The 14,948-nt window shown below is 42.5% G+C and overlaps 1 protein-coding gene across 1 annotated transcript; it reads left to right on the top strand.

The window, feature by feature from the left end:
• Window positions 1–839: 839 nt before the first annotated feature.
• trappc10 (trafficking protein particle complex subunit 10) lies at window positions 840–14,407 on the top strand. Its single transcript, XM_079662491.1, has 21 exons — window positions 840–998; window positions 3,750–3,949; window positions 4,110–4,305; window positions 4,930–5,041; window positions 5,161–5,408; window positions 5,720–5,866; window positions 6,040–6,154; window positions 6,406–6,482; window positions 6,695–6,786; window positions 7,441–7,581; window positions 8,011–8,120; window positions 8,494–9,023; window positions 9,140–9,281; window positions 9,475–9,633; window positions 10,052–10,281; window positions 10,410–10,510; window positions 10,720–10,843; window positions 10,945–11,109; window positions 11,620–11,800; window positions 11,998–12,192; window positions 12,486–14,407. Exons 1-21 carry the CDS (start codon window positions 885–887, stop codon window positions 12,731–12,733), a joined length of 3,627 nt encoding a protein of 1,208 aa, XP_079518617.1. The 5' UTR covers window positions 840–884; the 3' UTR covers window positions 12,734–14,407.
• The last annotated feature ends 541 nt before the right edge of the window (window positions 14,408–14,948 follow it).

Below are 14,948 nucleotides of genomic sequence, written 5' to 3' on the forward strand. Positions count from 1 at the left end.
TAACGTTTTTTATGCACTCCGATATTGTCATGGGTAATATTTTTGGTAAAGGTTTTCCAACATGTTACGTCATTACACCATGCTTTTTAAATGTCCCTACACTATCACAATAATAACAACATAATGCACAAACCATTCACAGTGAAAGACAATAAGGGTGTATAAAGCGTTCTGTGGTTTTGAAGAGCAGTGAATGGGCACAAGCCCTTTTTAAAGGTGGGGTAGGTAATTTTGGAGAAACCGGCTCGAGTGCGCTAGAATTTGAAAAATACACAGCCGGAAAAATCTGCCACTGCCTTACAGAGCCCCTCCTCCAACACTAACAAACGCGCACAGGACCAATGAGGACACGAGATAAGTTTGTGCACAGATGGAAGGCTGACAGGCAGGTAGGCCATCCAGTTATTTAGCCGGGCCGGCTAAAATTATTGGTTGTGCTTTTTACAGTGCCACGGCTTCCAAAGATTACGTTCTTTTATGTATTTTTTGTCAAACCACTTCAGATATTCATTGCTATCTGGATGTTAAGAGCATTCCATGGAATATAACAAAAAGTGTATCTCGAGCCGGTTTCTCAAACTTACCTACCCCACCTTTAAGTTAAGTGAGAGATGAAAAATATGGACAATTTTACACCCTGAGAATCATTGTAATTGTTTTTGCAAGAACAAACCAGTCTCAAATAAAGGCCTTGTTCTCTCTCCAGGGAAAGGATTCGATAACATTATTAATTCAAACAATGACAGTGGATTGGGTCTTGGTCTTTCATATATACCTAGCCAGTTGATCTCACCTTAAACATCTATTGACCGTAAACAGCATATCATTGATCCTACAAAACTCCTCCCTCTTCTCTGTGCAGGACGTATGGCCGTGCACCAAAAATGATCCACCTTGAAGCTAACTTTGTCCAGTTCAAAGAGGAGCTGCTCCCAAAGGACGGCAACAAGGCTCTCCTCACCTTCCCCTTCCTCCACATCTACTGGACCGACTGCTGTGTGAGTAGCCTGAAACACACACACACACACGCACACGCACACGCACACGCACACGCACACGCACACACACGCACACAGTCCGGTCCCAGTGGGACAATAAAGGACTGTTGAATTAAATTCTATCCCGCTGGCAGATCAGGTGCAAAGACTCGTTTGCTTTAATTAAATGACTCTCTGTGAACACTTTGGTTTTTCAGTATAGCTGAACACACAATACAGATGATGTTATCGTGACAGTTTTCTGTTTTTTTGGTCATAAAAGCTTTCTGTCAAATAAGTCTAATAAAAAAAGATATGCTGCTGTGAGAGCGTGGATTAAATGACTGTTTTATTGTCGTTATCGTAGAGGTTCCTTTGATTATACATAGAAAGACACAACTTTTATATTAACCATCATTCATTTATGTTGAGTAATCATAATAAGTATGCATGTTGTGTTGACTTTGTTTTCCAAAGTCAAATCACACAGAATCTTGGAAAAGTTTGTTTATTCCACATGTTCAGGAGGATAAGCAATGTCTGCTTCTCTTCCCAATAGTCAAAACTAAAAAAATCATTTTAAATGTATGTAAGTTGTCAAGCATTTAGTAAGAGCTACGTTTTGTGGAGTGAAAAATATCTGCTACTTGAGGATAGAAGAAAAGAAGAATATATTTTCAAATGTATCTCGACATTATGTACAACTTTTTGCACTCACCAGCCTGTGCTGAACTTGATGTTATTGCAAGACTGCTGCTTAGGGAAAGCCGACCGGGGATAGAGAGAAGGGAAGCAGGAACCTGCTGCTGCTGACTGAGCAGCTGGTTAGTTTAAGGAAGTGCTGTCATCAGCGCGTGACTCAAGACTATGCCTTTGCTGTGGCTGTTTTGAGGGTGTGTATGTGTGTGTGTGTGTGTGTATGTATGTATGTGTGTGTGTGTGTGTGTGTGTGTATGTTTGTGTGTGTGTATGGGCACAGTATTACAATGCAATACACCAGACCTGTAATAATGGCTGCCCTGGTTATATGCAGTATGGACACAGCTTTACAATTTAATAGACCAGACCTACAAAGACTACCTTGTTGAGACTGCATAAGAAAGTGAGTCCTTGATAAACAACCATTGTTTTGCAGGATCTAATATTTTAAACGCAAAGAAAAAGGAGAACTTTGTTGGTTCAGAAAAGAGAAATCTTACCTGCATAACATCAACATAAAAAAAACCATTAAAAGGCACAGGCACGCACTTCTGCTTTTCTGGTTCCCCTGAACAGTCTTTCTGTCACAATCTATGACGCCATGACCATGTCATAAAGGCTTTTCTCACTGCAAATCCATAGCTCAGGGATAAGAGTTGACCCTTGGATAGCTCAGCCCCTTTTCACACATTGTTAACCAAGGGTTAACCTCAGCTCTGCACTTCTACTAGCCCTGGGTAGGCCTGTCACGATAAATAATTTGGTTGGACGATAAATGTTCCTGGAAATTATTGCAATAAACGATAATATTGTCGGCACCATTGTAAGACCATTTTAGACCACTAAATAATGATAATATATCATAATAATTCTAGTACATCCTTTCAAACAGAACTTTGTATTGAACATTCAACATTTCAAATGAAATGTGAAATAATATTAAAATATATAAATGATATATAATAAATAAAACAAATTAATTAAATTATAATAAATTAATTAAATCACACACAACCAAAACAATAAATTAAATAGACTCAGGCTGGAAAACAGAGCTCTCAATCCATCTCTCTCTATATATATATATATATATATATATATATATATATATATATATATATATATATATATAAATAAATCAATCAATATGAGCACACATTGTCTCACAAGCAAAAAAAATCTCCTTAAAACAACAGTCATGTGTACAGTCCACTGTCCATACAAAGACCCAGATGCCTCAACAGGCCATATCCAAATCTGTTTTCCGAATTTTCCAACAAGGAACACCAACATGTTTGCATTGTCGGGCAAATGCATCTTTGATTGTAAACTGTCGGGAAGGTGGGGGCTCTCCATCTCCAGCTGCCGTGTTTGCTACCAGCTAGGAAAACGGAATGGAGTGGTTGTGTTTTAGGTGTAGTTTAAAATGCGTGGTATTGCCTGCTTTTGTCGCTACCTTTTTTAAACAAATGCGACACACCGCCCGGCTCATTCAAGTCCGTAGGTTGGCCTCGTTGATTTGGCTTGAATCCAAAATACTGCCACACCGGAGAATCGAGATGTGTAGGTTTTGTAACCAATTCCATTTCACTTTAAATTCCCCGCGAGTAAGTCACACGTTGTCTCCCGCTTGTCGCTATATTATTAATTTGGCTGCTACGCTGCCGTACGTGCACGCGGAGTGTCCTGACCTGGCTGTGTGTCAGCCCCGCCCCTCACAGCGCGCATGGCCGGCAGCCACAGCTCGTCTGGCAGCCACAGCGCTCCTAGCTAAAATGCTGGTCACATCCTTATGTAAACAAACACGCATGTAAACGGCAATTTATCGAGCTCAGAAAAGTTATCGAGTCCATTTTTATTTATCGTACGATAAGTCAATTTATCGATTATTGCGACAGGCCTAGCCTTGGGTAAAATGTCTTTTGGATCACATGATGGTTTACATTCTAAAAAAGCAGAGTTTCACATGCCATATTAACTTGTTATTTCCAATTGTCATGTTTTTCTGGCTTCACACAAGACAATTACAGAGAGGAAAAATTATGTTTTTTTAATTGTTCTACTTCATTACAGGACACAGAGGCGTATAAGAGCACGGTGAAGGAGGACATGATGCGCTGGCAGAACAGCTTGCGGACTCATGGCTCAGCAGACTGGGTCATCATCGTTGTGGAGACAAACGACACTAAGAAGAAGAACAAGACTAACATCCTGCCTCGGTCATCCATCGTGGACAAGATCCGCAGCGATTTCTGCAACAAGCAGAACGACAGGTCAGGACACTCCCCCCTATTAACAAGCTGATGGAGGTGAAATTGCCTGCCCTTCTCATATGTTCTCACAGCAGGCAACATAATTACTACCTGCCTAATATAATAAGCCCCGTTGACTCAACCTTCCCTGAGTAAATATAGGTTATTCCCCTTGCCACAGATGTGTGGTGCTGTCGGATCCTCTGAAGGACTCGTCCCGGTCTCAGGAATCCTGGAACTCCTTGCTGCTCAAGCTGCGAACCCTCCTCCTCATGTCCTTCACAAAGAACCTGGGACGCTTTGAAGACGACATGCGGACGCTCAGAGAGAAACGCACTCAGCCTGGCTGGAGCTTCTGTGAATACTTCATGGTCCAGGTACAAAGAAAAACAACAGGCAGGCATCTGCACACAAAGATAATCTGAGGTTGTGTCATGACTTGACTTAAAGGTGGGGTAGGTAAGTTTGAGAAACCGGCTCGAGATACACTTTTTGTTATATTCCATGGAATGCTCTTAACATCCAGATAGCAATGAATATCTGAAGTGCTTTGACAAAAAATCCATAAAAAAATGTCATCTGTGGAAGCCGTGGTACTGTAAAAAGCACGACCAATCATCTGAGCCGGCCCGGCTAAAGTAACTGGATGGCCTACCTGCCTGTCAGCCTTCCATCTGTGCACAAACTTATCTCGTGCCCTCATTGGTCAGGTGCGCGTTCGTGTGTGTTGGACGAGGGGCTCTGTAAGGAAGTGGCAGATTTTTTCCGGTTGTGTATTTTCAAATTCTAGCGCACTCGAGCCGGTTTCTCCAAGATTACCTACCCCACCTTTAAAGGGCATACAAACTTGAGTCAGCAGGAATAAAACTAAAAGGCAGAGTCTATTGGCTATTTTTAGAGTTGTGTGTTCTATAGTTTAAAAATGACGGCTTATACACATTACTTTTGTTGGGAAAAGTGTCACAGTTCAGTTGTGTTTCACATGTTATTTGTGTGTGCAGGAGGAGCTGGCCTTTGTTTTTGAGATGCTGCAGCAGTTTGAAGATGCGTTGGTCCAGTATGATGAACTAGATGCTCTTTTTACCCAATATGTCCTCAACTTTGGAGCTGGAGGTAATTAAACACCACCAAATGGCTGGTTTAATTTAGCAGAATAAAGACACATTTTTGGTGCATGCATTTTCTGTTTCCAAAATCTAAAGTTTGGCATATGTCTGTGTTTCTATCCACAGATACGGCGAACTGGCTGGGCTCGTTCTGCGCTCCAGTGAACAACTGGAGCGGCTTGCTGCTTCGGCGGCCTATCGACATGGAGAAGAGGGATGGGATCCAGCGGGGGGAGGCCAGTCTGCTGGATCTGAGGAGCTACCTGTTCTCCAGACAGTGCACCTTGCTCATCTTCCTCCTGAGGCCCTGGGAGGTCACTCAGAGAGCCCTGGAGCTGCTGCACAACTGTGTTCAGGAGCTACGCCTGCTGGAGGTAAACAGACCTCTGAAGGGACTTTTTTCATGTTTATATACTTAAATCAACATGTACTCAAAAAGCTCTTCCGACTCTGAAGCCACTTCCGACTTCCTCAATCAATCACATTTCCAAGAAAATACACATACACAGTTTATCTCTTGGGTAATAAAGTGTTTATCTAGAGAATCTTAAACTTCACTAGACAACAGGTGATTGGGTTACCATCCTTATCCATACTGTGATGGATGGACAGCAGACTGCTTTGAAACAGACTGAATAGATTGTGTCCTCCATCATAACACTGCGATGTCGTCCCTCTTGTTCAGGTGTCGGTGGTGGAGGGGGCTCTGGACTGCTGGGTGTTTCTCAGCTGCTTGGAGGTTCTGCACAGGATCGAGGGCTGCTGTGATCAGGCCCAGTTAGCTGCTAACTGCTCACACACTGTCGGGCTGTGGGCCTACGCCACTGACAAGGTAACCAATCAAACTGAATCCTGTAGCATTGGCTTTGATCACTTGATGTTTTTTTATATAATCAAGGGGAATATTATATATAGCAAGCAGTCAATCAGGTTAAAAGGGTTTTCTCCAAATAACGGTGGAGAAGAGGTTTCAGATATATTATTAATTCTTGTTCCTGTCTGCAGCTGAAGTCCCTGGGGGAACTCTGCGGCCTGGTGTCAGAGAAGGGACCCACCTCTGAGGACCTGAACAGGACTGTGGATCTGCTGGCCGGTCTGGGAGATGAGAGGCCTGAGACTGGTGAGTTCACACTCTCCTGGGAAATTAAAATAGTGTAGCCCTCAGCTGTACTCTGCAGCTTTTTACAGCAGACATAGAGCAATGACTCTGTTGGTCCATGCTGTCATAAGTTCTTCTACCATTGTTCTGAGTCTCCTGTTCACTGACAGAAGAGGTAGCTTGTTCAGCCAATCATTTTGTTAAGGTTCAATGAAGAGTGTTATTTAAAAGACAACATAATTTCGTCAATTTCCGTTTTTCTTCCTCTACAGTCAGCAGTTTACAGAGCCCTTACAAAAAGCTGAAGGAGGCCTTGTCTTCCGTGGAAGCCTTTGAAAGGCACTATCTTGTAAGTCCATTTCTTGCCACAGCTTTATGTTGTACTTCAGGAGTTGGCAAAGCAGGAAGTTGGCACGCATTTTTTGAATTCCTGTCCAAAAACTTTTTTTCTGATGTAACCTGCTGTAAACCTCAGGGGAGACGATTGATTTTCTCTTTCCTCTCTTCCCTATCAACCGTTTCCTCTTCCTCCAACGCCTGGTTGGCCGCTTGTTGCATCAGGAGCTCTCTCATGCTGCTATGGAGATGTACAGGGCCATCAGCCGACTGAGGTCTGCCAGACTGGTGGGGAAAAGCCTGGCTGAGTTCTACATGTAAGCTCACTTTGAATACACATAGGTCTCAAAATGATCTTGAAGCTCAAGAGCATCCCAACTGGTATTTTCAGTAAATCCGGTTGATTAGGCCACCTCTCCAGAACTGTCAATCAGTCGCTGCTTGTTAACACCCACACACTCCTGAGGAAAAGTCTAATCAGGCAGAATAAATGAAAAGTGCAGTTGAAAGTGATATTTTAAACCCCTACTAGAGTCATCCTGGCCTTTTTGCTGTGTTACAAACATATTTTAGGTTGACTTGACTACTAAGACTAATCAGACCTGTTAACCCAAACATGTAAGGTGTGTTAAAGATAACAAACAGATTCAGATCATAACATGGCCTAATGCCAAACACTAGGCAATAACAGTTGCACAGTTTAATATTCTACGTTCAAAGTAGACACTAACCTTTTTTTATTATAAATTTGATTAGCAACATGATACCGTTTACAAAGATTTTGTTTTGTTAACGCTAACTGACGGTACAATCACATACTGTACGATAAAGATAATCTCTCTTTCATTGTCCTCCTTTACTTTGGCCTTTTATATTTGTGTTGATTTCACTTCTAAGTAGCATTAAATAATCTCTGGACAATGTGGATGTGCCTATGAGAAACAATGTGTTTGTGTTTGTTTGTCTATCAGGAAGAAGGGGGACCCTGAGAAGGCAGAGGCTTTCTTACAGGAAGCTCTGAAGTCCTACGTATCGGAGGGATGGAGCCTCCCTGTCACTCACACCAGGAAACAGATTGCTGAGTGTCAGAAGCTGCTGGGCAGGACTGAAGAGTATCCTTCAAAACAGCCATTGGACCAATTAAGGGCCAAATATGCTGACTTTACACTTACGTTAAACTTTAAGAGGAAATATCCGTAAGTTTTCAGTGGAATGTTTAGTGGAAGTTTGTTTCACATTTTATTCACTAAAAACGTTAACTTAACTTTTATGTCTAATACAGGGTGTCCTTAAAAAAGGTCTTGAAAGGTCTTACATCTGACTTCAGGATTCCTGCGTATACCCTGTGATATCCTCGTAAATTAGAGAAGAAATACAGTAATCATCTTTGAGTTAGTTCACTTGTATTCTCGCCCGTTGGGGATACAGAAGCTTGTCCAGCTTTGGAAAGTTTGCAAAGGGTTATAATGTGGACCTGATAGAGGTGGTGTTCTTGCACAGACTTCACTGCAGGGTTCGGTTTCCTTTACAACCTGCTGCAGCTACTTACAAACCAGTGCCATGTTGGCTGGTGATGCGAATCTGACCATGGAGGAGAGGAAGCACTTTTGTCAAGAAATTCTGACCTTTGCCGGAAAGTCTGAAGATCAGTGTAAGTGATAATGACCTTTTACAACACAACACTTAAAAACTTGAAGGCAAAAAACCATTCTATATATACCATTCTATTCTATATTATGATGTTCAGTTCTTTCAAGGTGTCATCAAGTTTTTCATTTGCCTCCTTCAGAAAACCACCTCTTTTTCTTCTTTTCTGATGATCTGGTTTTCCACGTGGCATATTCATCTGAGCAATATTTGGCAGTTTTATGTCTGAGATCACTTCCAATTAGCTTTAAGCAGTTTCTTCCACTTGTATATGCCCATCCCTCAGCTGTTAACATCCACAATATTTGTAATTTTTTACTCAAACTGCAAAAAATGTGTACGTCAATAACATCACATGTTATCTTCTTCCTCCACAGCTGACAAAGTCACTCTCAGCATGGGTGTTTTTTCTCAACTCACGCGGCTGCAGTTCCAGCCAGCCACGGCCTCGGTGCACTCTGGCGCCGTCCTGCAGGTGGAGATCAATCTGCGATGTTTGATGCCCGTGTCGGTGCACATACAGCAACTAGCGGCTAGCATTCACTTTGAGCTGGAGCGCGCAGGGACTAATGGAAGGTCTAAGGGAGCTGCCAGACAAACTATCCCAGGCACAGTGGAGTTTAGCCACGACACCTCGTCAGCAGGACCCTCCTCCTCCTCAGGTGGGCCCCCTTTAGAGCTCGAGGAGATTCAGGACAGGAGTCCAACGGACAATTCTCTCAACTCTACAGGAGTGGTGTGTAAAAACACTCATCTGGTCATGCGGCTTCCGGAAAGCATCTCACTGCCGGACACGCCCAACTGTGTCAGCCCTCCTGCCGTTACCCTGAAGGAAGGAGCACAGATGCTGAAAGTGCAGGATGTAACGTTAGAGCCCGGGAATAACAGCATCACATTCACAGCACCAGTAAGAGACACTCTGCTGCTGCCTTTAAAATGTATTTTAAATAAATGTTAAACTCCTTTTAACTCCTGTTTGTTTCCTTACTTTCCACCTTTAATCAGCCACTCTTTTCTCTGTAGAGTGGACAACCGGGTACGTACACACTGCGCCAGCTGTTTGCCACCGTGGGTCAGGTGCAGTTTGTTCTGCCTCATATCTACCCATCAGTCCAGTATGAAGTCTATTCTCAGGAGCCACAACTCACCGTGGAGCCTCTATCAGGTCAGATTTGTTTGAATATAATGTATCCACCTCCATGATATGGTTATTGGTCACAGTTTGAGTTCAGTAACAAAGTCACGTTGACAAGTTTTCAGGGATAAAAAACAGACAGCATTGTGTTTGTGATCATGTTAACCACAGAGCAGCATGTGTGTGTAGCCGTGGCTCACTGGAGTTGTGTTGGTGCTTTCAGAGCCGCTGTTGGCCGGTCTGTCTCAGATGGTGAAGTTTACTCTGCTGACGGGTCACTACACTGTGAAGAAGGGGGACGCTCTGCAGCTCAGCAACACCGACACCATGCCCATCCTGCCCTCCACCAGCTGCTCCGCCCGCATCAGCAACCCCACAGGTGGTCAGTACACATTCTAAAGGATCTGATTGATTCAATGCAATCTACTTTTTCCTGCATTAATCTACCTACTTATTAACTGATTTTATCTATGGCTGCAACTTACGATTTATTAGCAATTAATCTGCTTTTTATTTTCTCAATTTGTTGTTTGATATATACAATGTAGGAAGATAGTGAAAAAAATCTATCCCAGCTTCTCAAAATCCAAGGAAATGTTTTCATTGTCTTGTTTTATCAGTCCAAAACCCAAAGATATACAGATAAACATAATTTAAAACAGAGAGAAATCTGAAAACTGGATTTTCTGTCATTATTGTTTCCTATTGAAACCAGAAGTGTGTGTGCCTATAAACACACTGACTCATACGGATACAGCTCTAAAGTTCTCACGGCTTCCTTTCTGTCCTCGTCCCTTCAGAGTTGGTGGGGGAAAGCGCTCTGTCCATCCAGTCGTCTGAGAAGGTGACCAGCATCAGCCTGCCCGCCACCCCCCCGTACCACACTCTGGAGTTCCAGCTGGAGGTTCTGTGCATCATCCCGTCCGGGTCCGACCACCCCCCCAACGAGAGGCTGACCAACGGAGAGGTCCGCCACCGACCACGCAGCTACAGCCATCCTGACACCCCCATGACCGCCATCGACCAGAGGGTGAGGAAACAAACAACACACTTTCAGAGTGTGAGATGAGCTGTAACTGATGTGGGGGAAATAATAATGATGGAGGAGGTCTTTTTGTCAAACTAAGAGATTTGATAGTAAAGTCATGCTATCCACAGATGTCCATTGACTGTCCTTGGTCGATCTACTCCACGCTGCTGGCCCTCACCTTCTACATCCCCTTCAAAACCAAACACTCTTTGCTTTCTGCTGGTAACAGGTGGGCCTCCATTCTATATGCTTTCCTGTTTGTGTCGCAAATAAAAAACGAATGCGGAACCAAAGAAAAGTTCCTCTTTTACATGAAATCCTTTCCATACAGAGCCTAGAGGTTACTTCCTTAATATGAACATAGCGTTCTTTACCATGTACATTCCCAAACTCGCTCATACACAAGTCTGACATGCGACCTTTCATCTCACCCCACAGGAAGTACATCCAGGTGTGTGTGCAGAACATGTCAGATAAGAACTTCACGCTGGCAGAAGTGAAGCTGACGGAGAAGCAGAATGCATCACTGGAGCTGGAGTCCCTCAACACTAAAACTCAACAGGTGAGAAGAACAAAAACCATTAATCATTTTCAGCCTGAGGGATTTAAGACTGAAGGCTATTTACTAATTCATATTTATGTCTGGTGTGTGTCCTGGTGCAGCTTTTGTGCAGTAAGCACAGTTTGTTCTGCTTGTGGGAGGTGAGGTGGCAGGACGACCTGCCCTCCTGTCTCCAGTGTGTCTTCTCTACAAACTTCTCTCCGCTCAAACAAGACGTCTCTGCCTTCAAACCCTTCCAATACCAGTTCCAGCTCGAGAGAGTCACTGTAAGTTCACTTAAACATGTATTTTCTTGCATGAAGCTTCAATTGTTTTGTCAGTTGCTCAACTTTTGATGGAATAACTGAAAATGAAAACATGCATGAAAAATCTATTCAAACTCAATTCAAAGGTTTTATGGTCATATGCACACAGCTACAGTGTAGAAATGGCAATGAAAATCTTATGACCTGAGCTCCTCCAACAATCAAACATATATATTAAAATACAAAAATACAAAATAGAAAGTAGTGCAAAAAGTCTATATACATGTAAATAGAATATGATATGTATAAGAACAGAATATGAAATAAAATAATGTAAATTAAGACAAAATGAAATATGGTTTATTGCGTTGATAACTATTTATACAAATAAGTATTTCGCAAGATGACAACAGGAATGTTTATTGGGGCACTTAGCAGAGCTCAGGTGTTTAGCGTGTTTATGGCGTGTGGGATGAAACTGTCCCAGAGTCTGTTCTATTTTGTGAGATTTTCCCCATTTGTTATTGTCAGACGTTGTACAGTGTGAGAGCAGAGATCCTGCCTCCTGCTGGGGAGCAGAACTGTCGCTCCGGGTTCCTCTGTGGGCTGGAGGTGTGTATAACACGCCTGACTGAACCGGCAGAGGGAGAGATCGCAGAGGACAGCAAGACCGACACTGAGGGCCTCAAAACCACTAAACTCATGTATGAAGGTATGAGGAGAACAGTTTGTCTTCTGGGTTTTCTTAAAGGGTGGATCAATCAAAGCATTGAAAAAACATTAAGCAATAAAATCAGAGGGTATTTTTCTAGTAACGTGGAGGTTTAATTTTTTATTGTGTTTACAAAATATTGCATTTAAGCTCTCTCTAAGCTCTAGTAATCATTATTTTCATTCCCATGTCCACAGTGGCTGACAGCAGCAGTAACTGGGCGGTGTGTGGGAAGAGTTCAGGGATGGTTTCCATGCCGATGACGGCGGATGCCACCCACAAGGTGCAGATCGAGGTGATGCCTCTGTTCGCAGGACATCTGCCCTTCCCCAAGATCAAAGTGCTGAAGTACCTGCCTCACACTGCAGCAGTGGCCATTCAACCAGACCCTGGTGAGACCTCCCCCACACATAAACGTTGTCATACCACATGTTCTGTATCAGAACACAACCTAACTGTCATTCAGGTTGAATATTGAGTATTTGTCAGCTGAGTATTAAACAGTAGCAGGTAGTAAAGCAGAAGCTGTGAGAGTAGTAGTTATTGACCATTGATTAATGTATCCCCAGACAAACTTAAGACAAAAAAAGGAAAAGAAAATAGTAAAATTAATTGTGTTGTCTCAAATGGTCTCCTGATGACCTGTGGACGCTCAGTATTTTTGTTTGTCTCTTGCCGTCCTCAGACAGCTGCGTGGAGAATGACAGTCTGTCCCTGCTGGACAAGGCTCTGGACGACGGGGGGGACACGGCGAGCATCCGCAGCCGGGGCAGCGTGCACTCTGTGGGCAGCGGCGACCAGCAGCAGAGGGGCGTGGCCATGCCGCGTCTGGAGCCCTTCAGCCCGGGACAAGTGTTCAACCACATCCACACACAGCAGGTCCTGGTGCTGCCCGCCACCGACGACCACATCATGGAGGTCAACGCTACATGACCCTGGTGGCCAGAGCACGCCCCCTCCTTATCAAACTGAACCCAGGCCCTGGACTCTGCCGAGCTTTTGCTCCGGGACAGATGGGGTCCGTGAGTCCGTGTCGACGCTGCGGGTCGCCGGCATGGACTCACCCCTTAGCATGACATGTTCACATCACTGGAGACATTACGGACTACACGCAGTGAAGAGCCAATGACATCTGCTGATAACATTTAAATAAAGATTTTCTTTGCCATACTTTGTACATAGCTCATTGGATGGATTTATAGTTATAAATATATAGATATATATATATATATATATACATATATATATATATATATGGACTGATCGATCAGATCAGCGCCTGTCCTGCTCCTTCAAATGAAGAAAAACTGTCCAGAATATCCCATGATGCACAAAAGCCCTAGTTGCGTATGCCTCGATCAGCTTCTCAAGTACTGTAACTTTGACTGAGTGTGTCCAGCTGTCAGTGCTGCTCCTGTGCCTCTCACAAAGTCATAATTCTTGACATTTGAGACTTTTGTCCTGCTATGATTACATTCAAGTTGCTCAAATTAAATAAAAGTCAAACAAGGGAATTTAACAATCTTAAATGCATCTTTGGAGACATATCCATAATCCTTGACTCTTCTGTCCTGCCAAAACAAAACAAATCTCTCTTGAGTCTGTAGTAATATTACCTATAAATAGTAGCACCCTGGAAATGTTTCTAAAATGAGCATTTGGAAAGTTGTAATATAAAACAAAGTCCTTTTGTATTTTCTTATCAAAAGCGTAAAAACAGTTCTAAATGGCTCAAATTAAATTCTGCCTCTATTTAAAATAAACCGCTGTTTAAGTCTAAACAGTCTATTAAGAGAATACATTATCTAAAGTTTCATAACCTTGCTCATTGTCCAATGGAACTGTATTTTAGGCTGCATTTTCTTAATGGCTAAACTTACAGAACAGGCATTTAAACATTGCTTTTAACTATTTCCTTTTTAGATAACAAATAATAACATCTTAAACTATACAGTACAGTTTTGGTAAAAATTCATAATGAAACATGTTCTTTACTATACTGTATACTAAGTATCTATATATATCTTTACAGGTTTACTGGTTGATGTACCTGCAGGACAGAAAAGTTGTTGGTGGACTGAAATGGAAACCTCAGCAAAGAAATCTCGAATGTCAAACCATTGATGAACGGAGAGTTTCAGGCTGAGTCAAGCGATTGTGTATCTGTTCAGCTGTAGTTGTGTGTGTGTGTGTGTTTGCGTGTGTGTTGAGCGTCTACATGTATGTGTCTGTGCGTGTGTGTGTGTGATCAGGTGAGATAAGCCAGTGCACATCATTGTCTACCTTATCAATGAATTGTTGAAATACAGTGTGTGTATATTTATTCTGTGTGTGTGTGTGGGTGTGTGTCGCCAAATCCATATCGAGCTATGCACACATACCGTTAGGTGTTGAGTAGATCAATGAAATAAGTCATTTTATGATTTATTCATTCATTTATTTCACAGGGTGAATGTCTGCCCCCCCCTTTTTTTCCTCCCCAAGCACACACAGTGTAACTACAGCCTCCTGCTCTTCTTTGACCACTGTAAATACTGATCTGTAAATAATGATTCGAATCAAATCATCTTTGATTGCCAACTATATTAAAAAAATCATTGGAACTGACTCAAAGAATGGTGTTTATAATAACAGCATGTTAGCAAGAACTCTATTGTTTAAGTAGGTCTCCTTATGGGCATTAATCTGCTGCTTTAACATCCTCCGCTCTTCTGGTTTCAGGCTTTCTAAAGATTTTAGAAGGATTTGCTCCCTTTCAGCCTCAAAGGAAGCAGTGAAGTTCCACAATGATGTTCACAGTTGGTGTTTCACTCATGCATTACTTTACATTACATTGCATTTAGCTGACGCTTTTATCGAAAGCGACTTACAATAAGTGCATTCGACCAACAAGATACAAACTTAAAGAAAACAGAATCATATAGTACATCAGGTTTCATAGAGCTAAAACATTTCAAGTGCTACTCAACTGGCTTTAGATAAGCCAGTCCTTAGTTAGTAAGTGCTCTGTTAGCAGTTCTTTGTTAATAGTTCTATCGCTCGAAGTGGAGTCGAAAGAGATGAGTTTTCAGTCTGCGCCGGAAGATGTGTAGGCTTTCTGCTGTCCTGATTTCAATGGGGAGCTCATTCCACCATTTTGGAGCCAGGA

Source organism: Notothenia rossii, assembly GCF_949606895.1.
Source record: "Notothenia rossii genome assembly, chromosome: 2".
NCBI classification, from domain to species: Eukaryota; Metazoa; Chordata; class Actinopteri; order Perciformes; family Nototheniidae; genus Notothenia; species Notothenia rossii.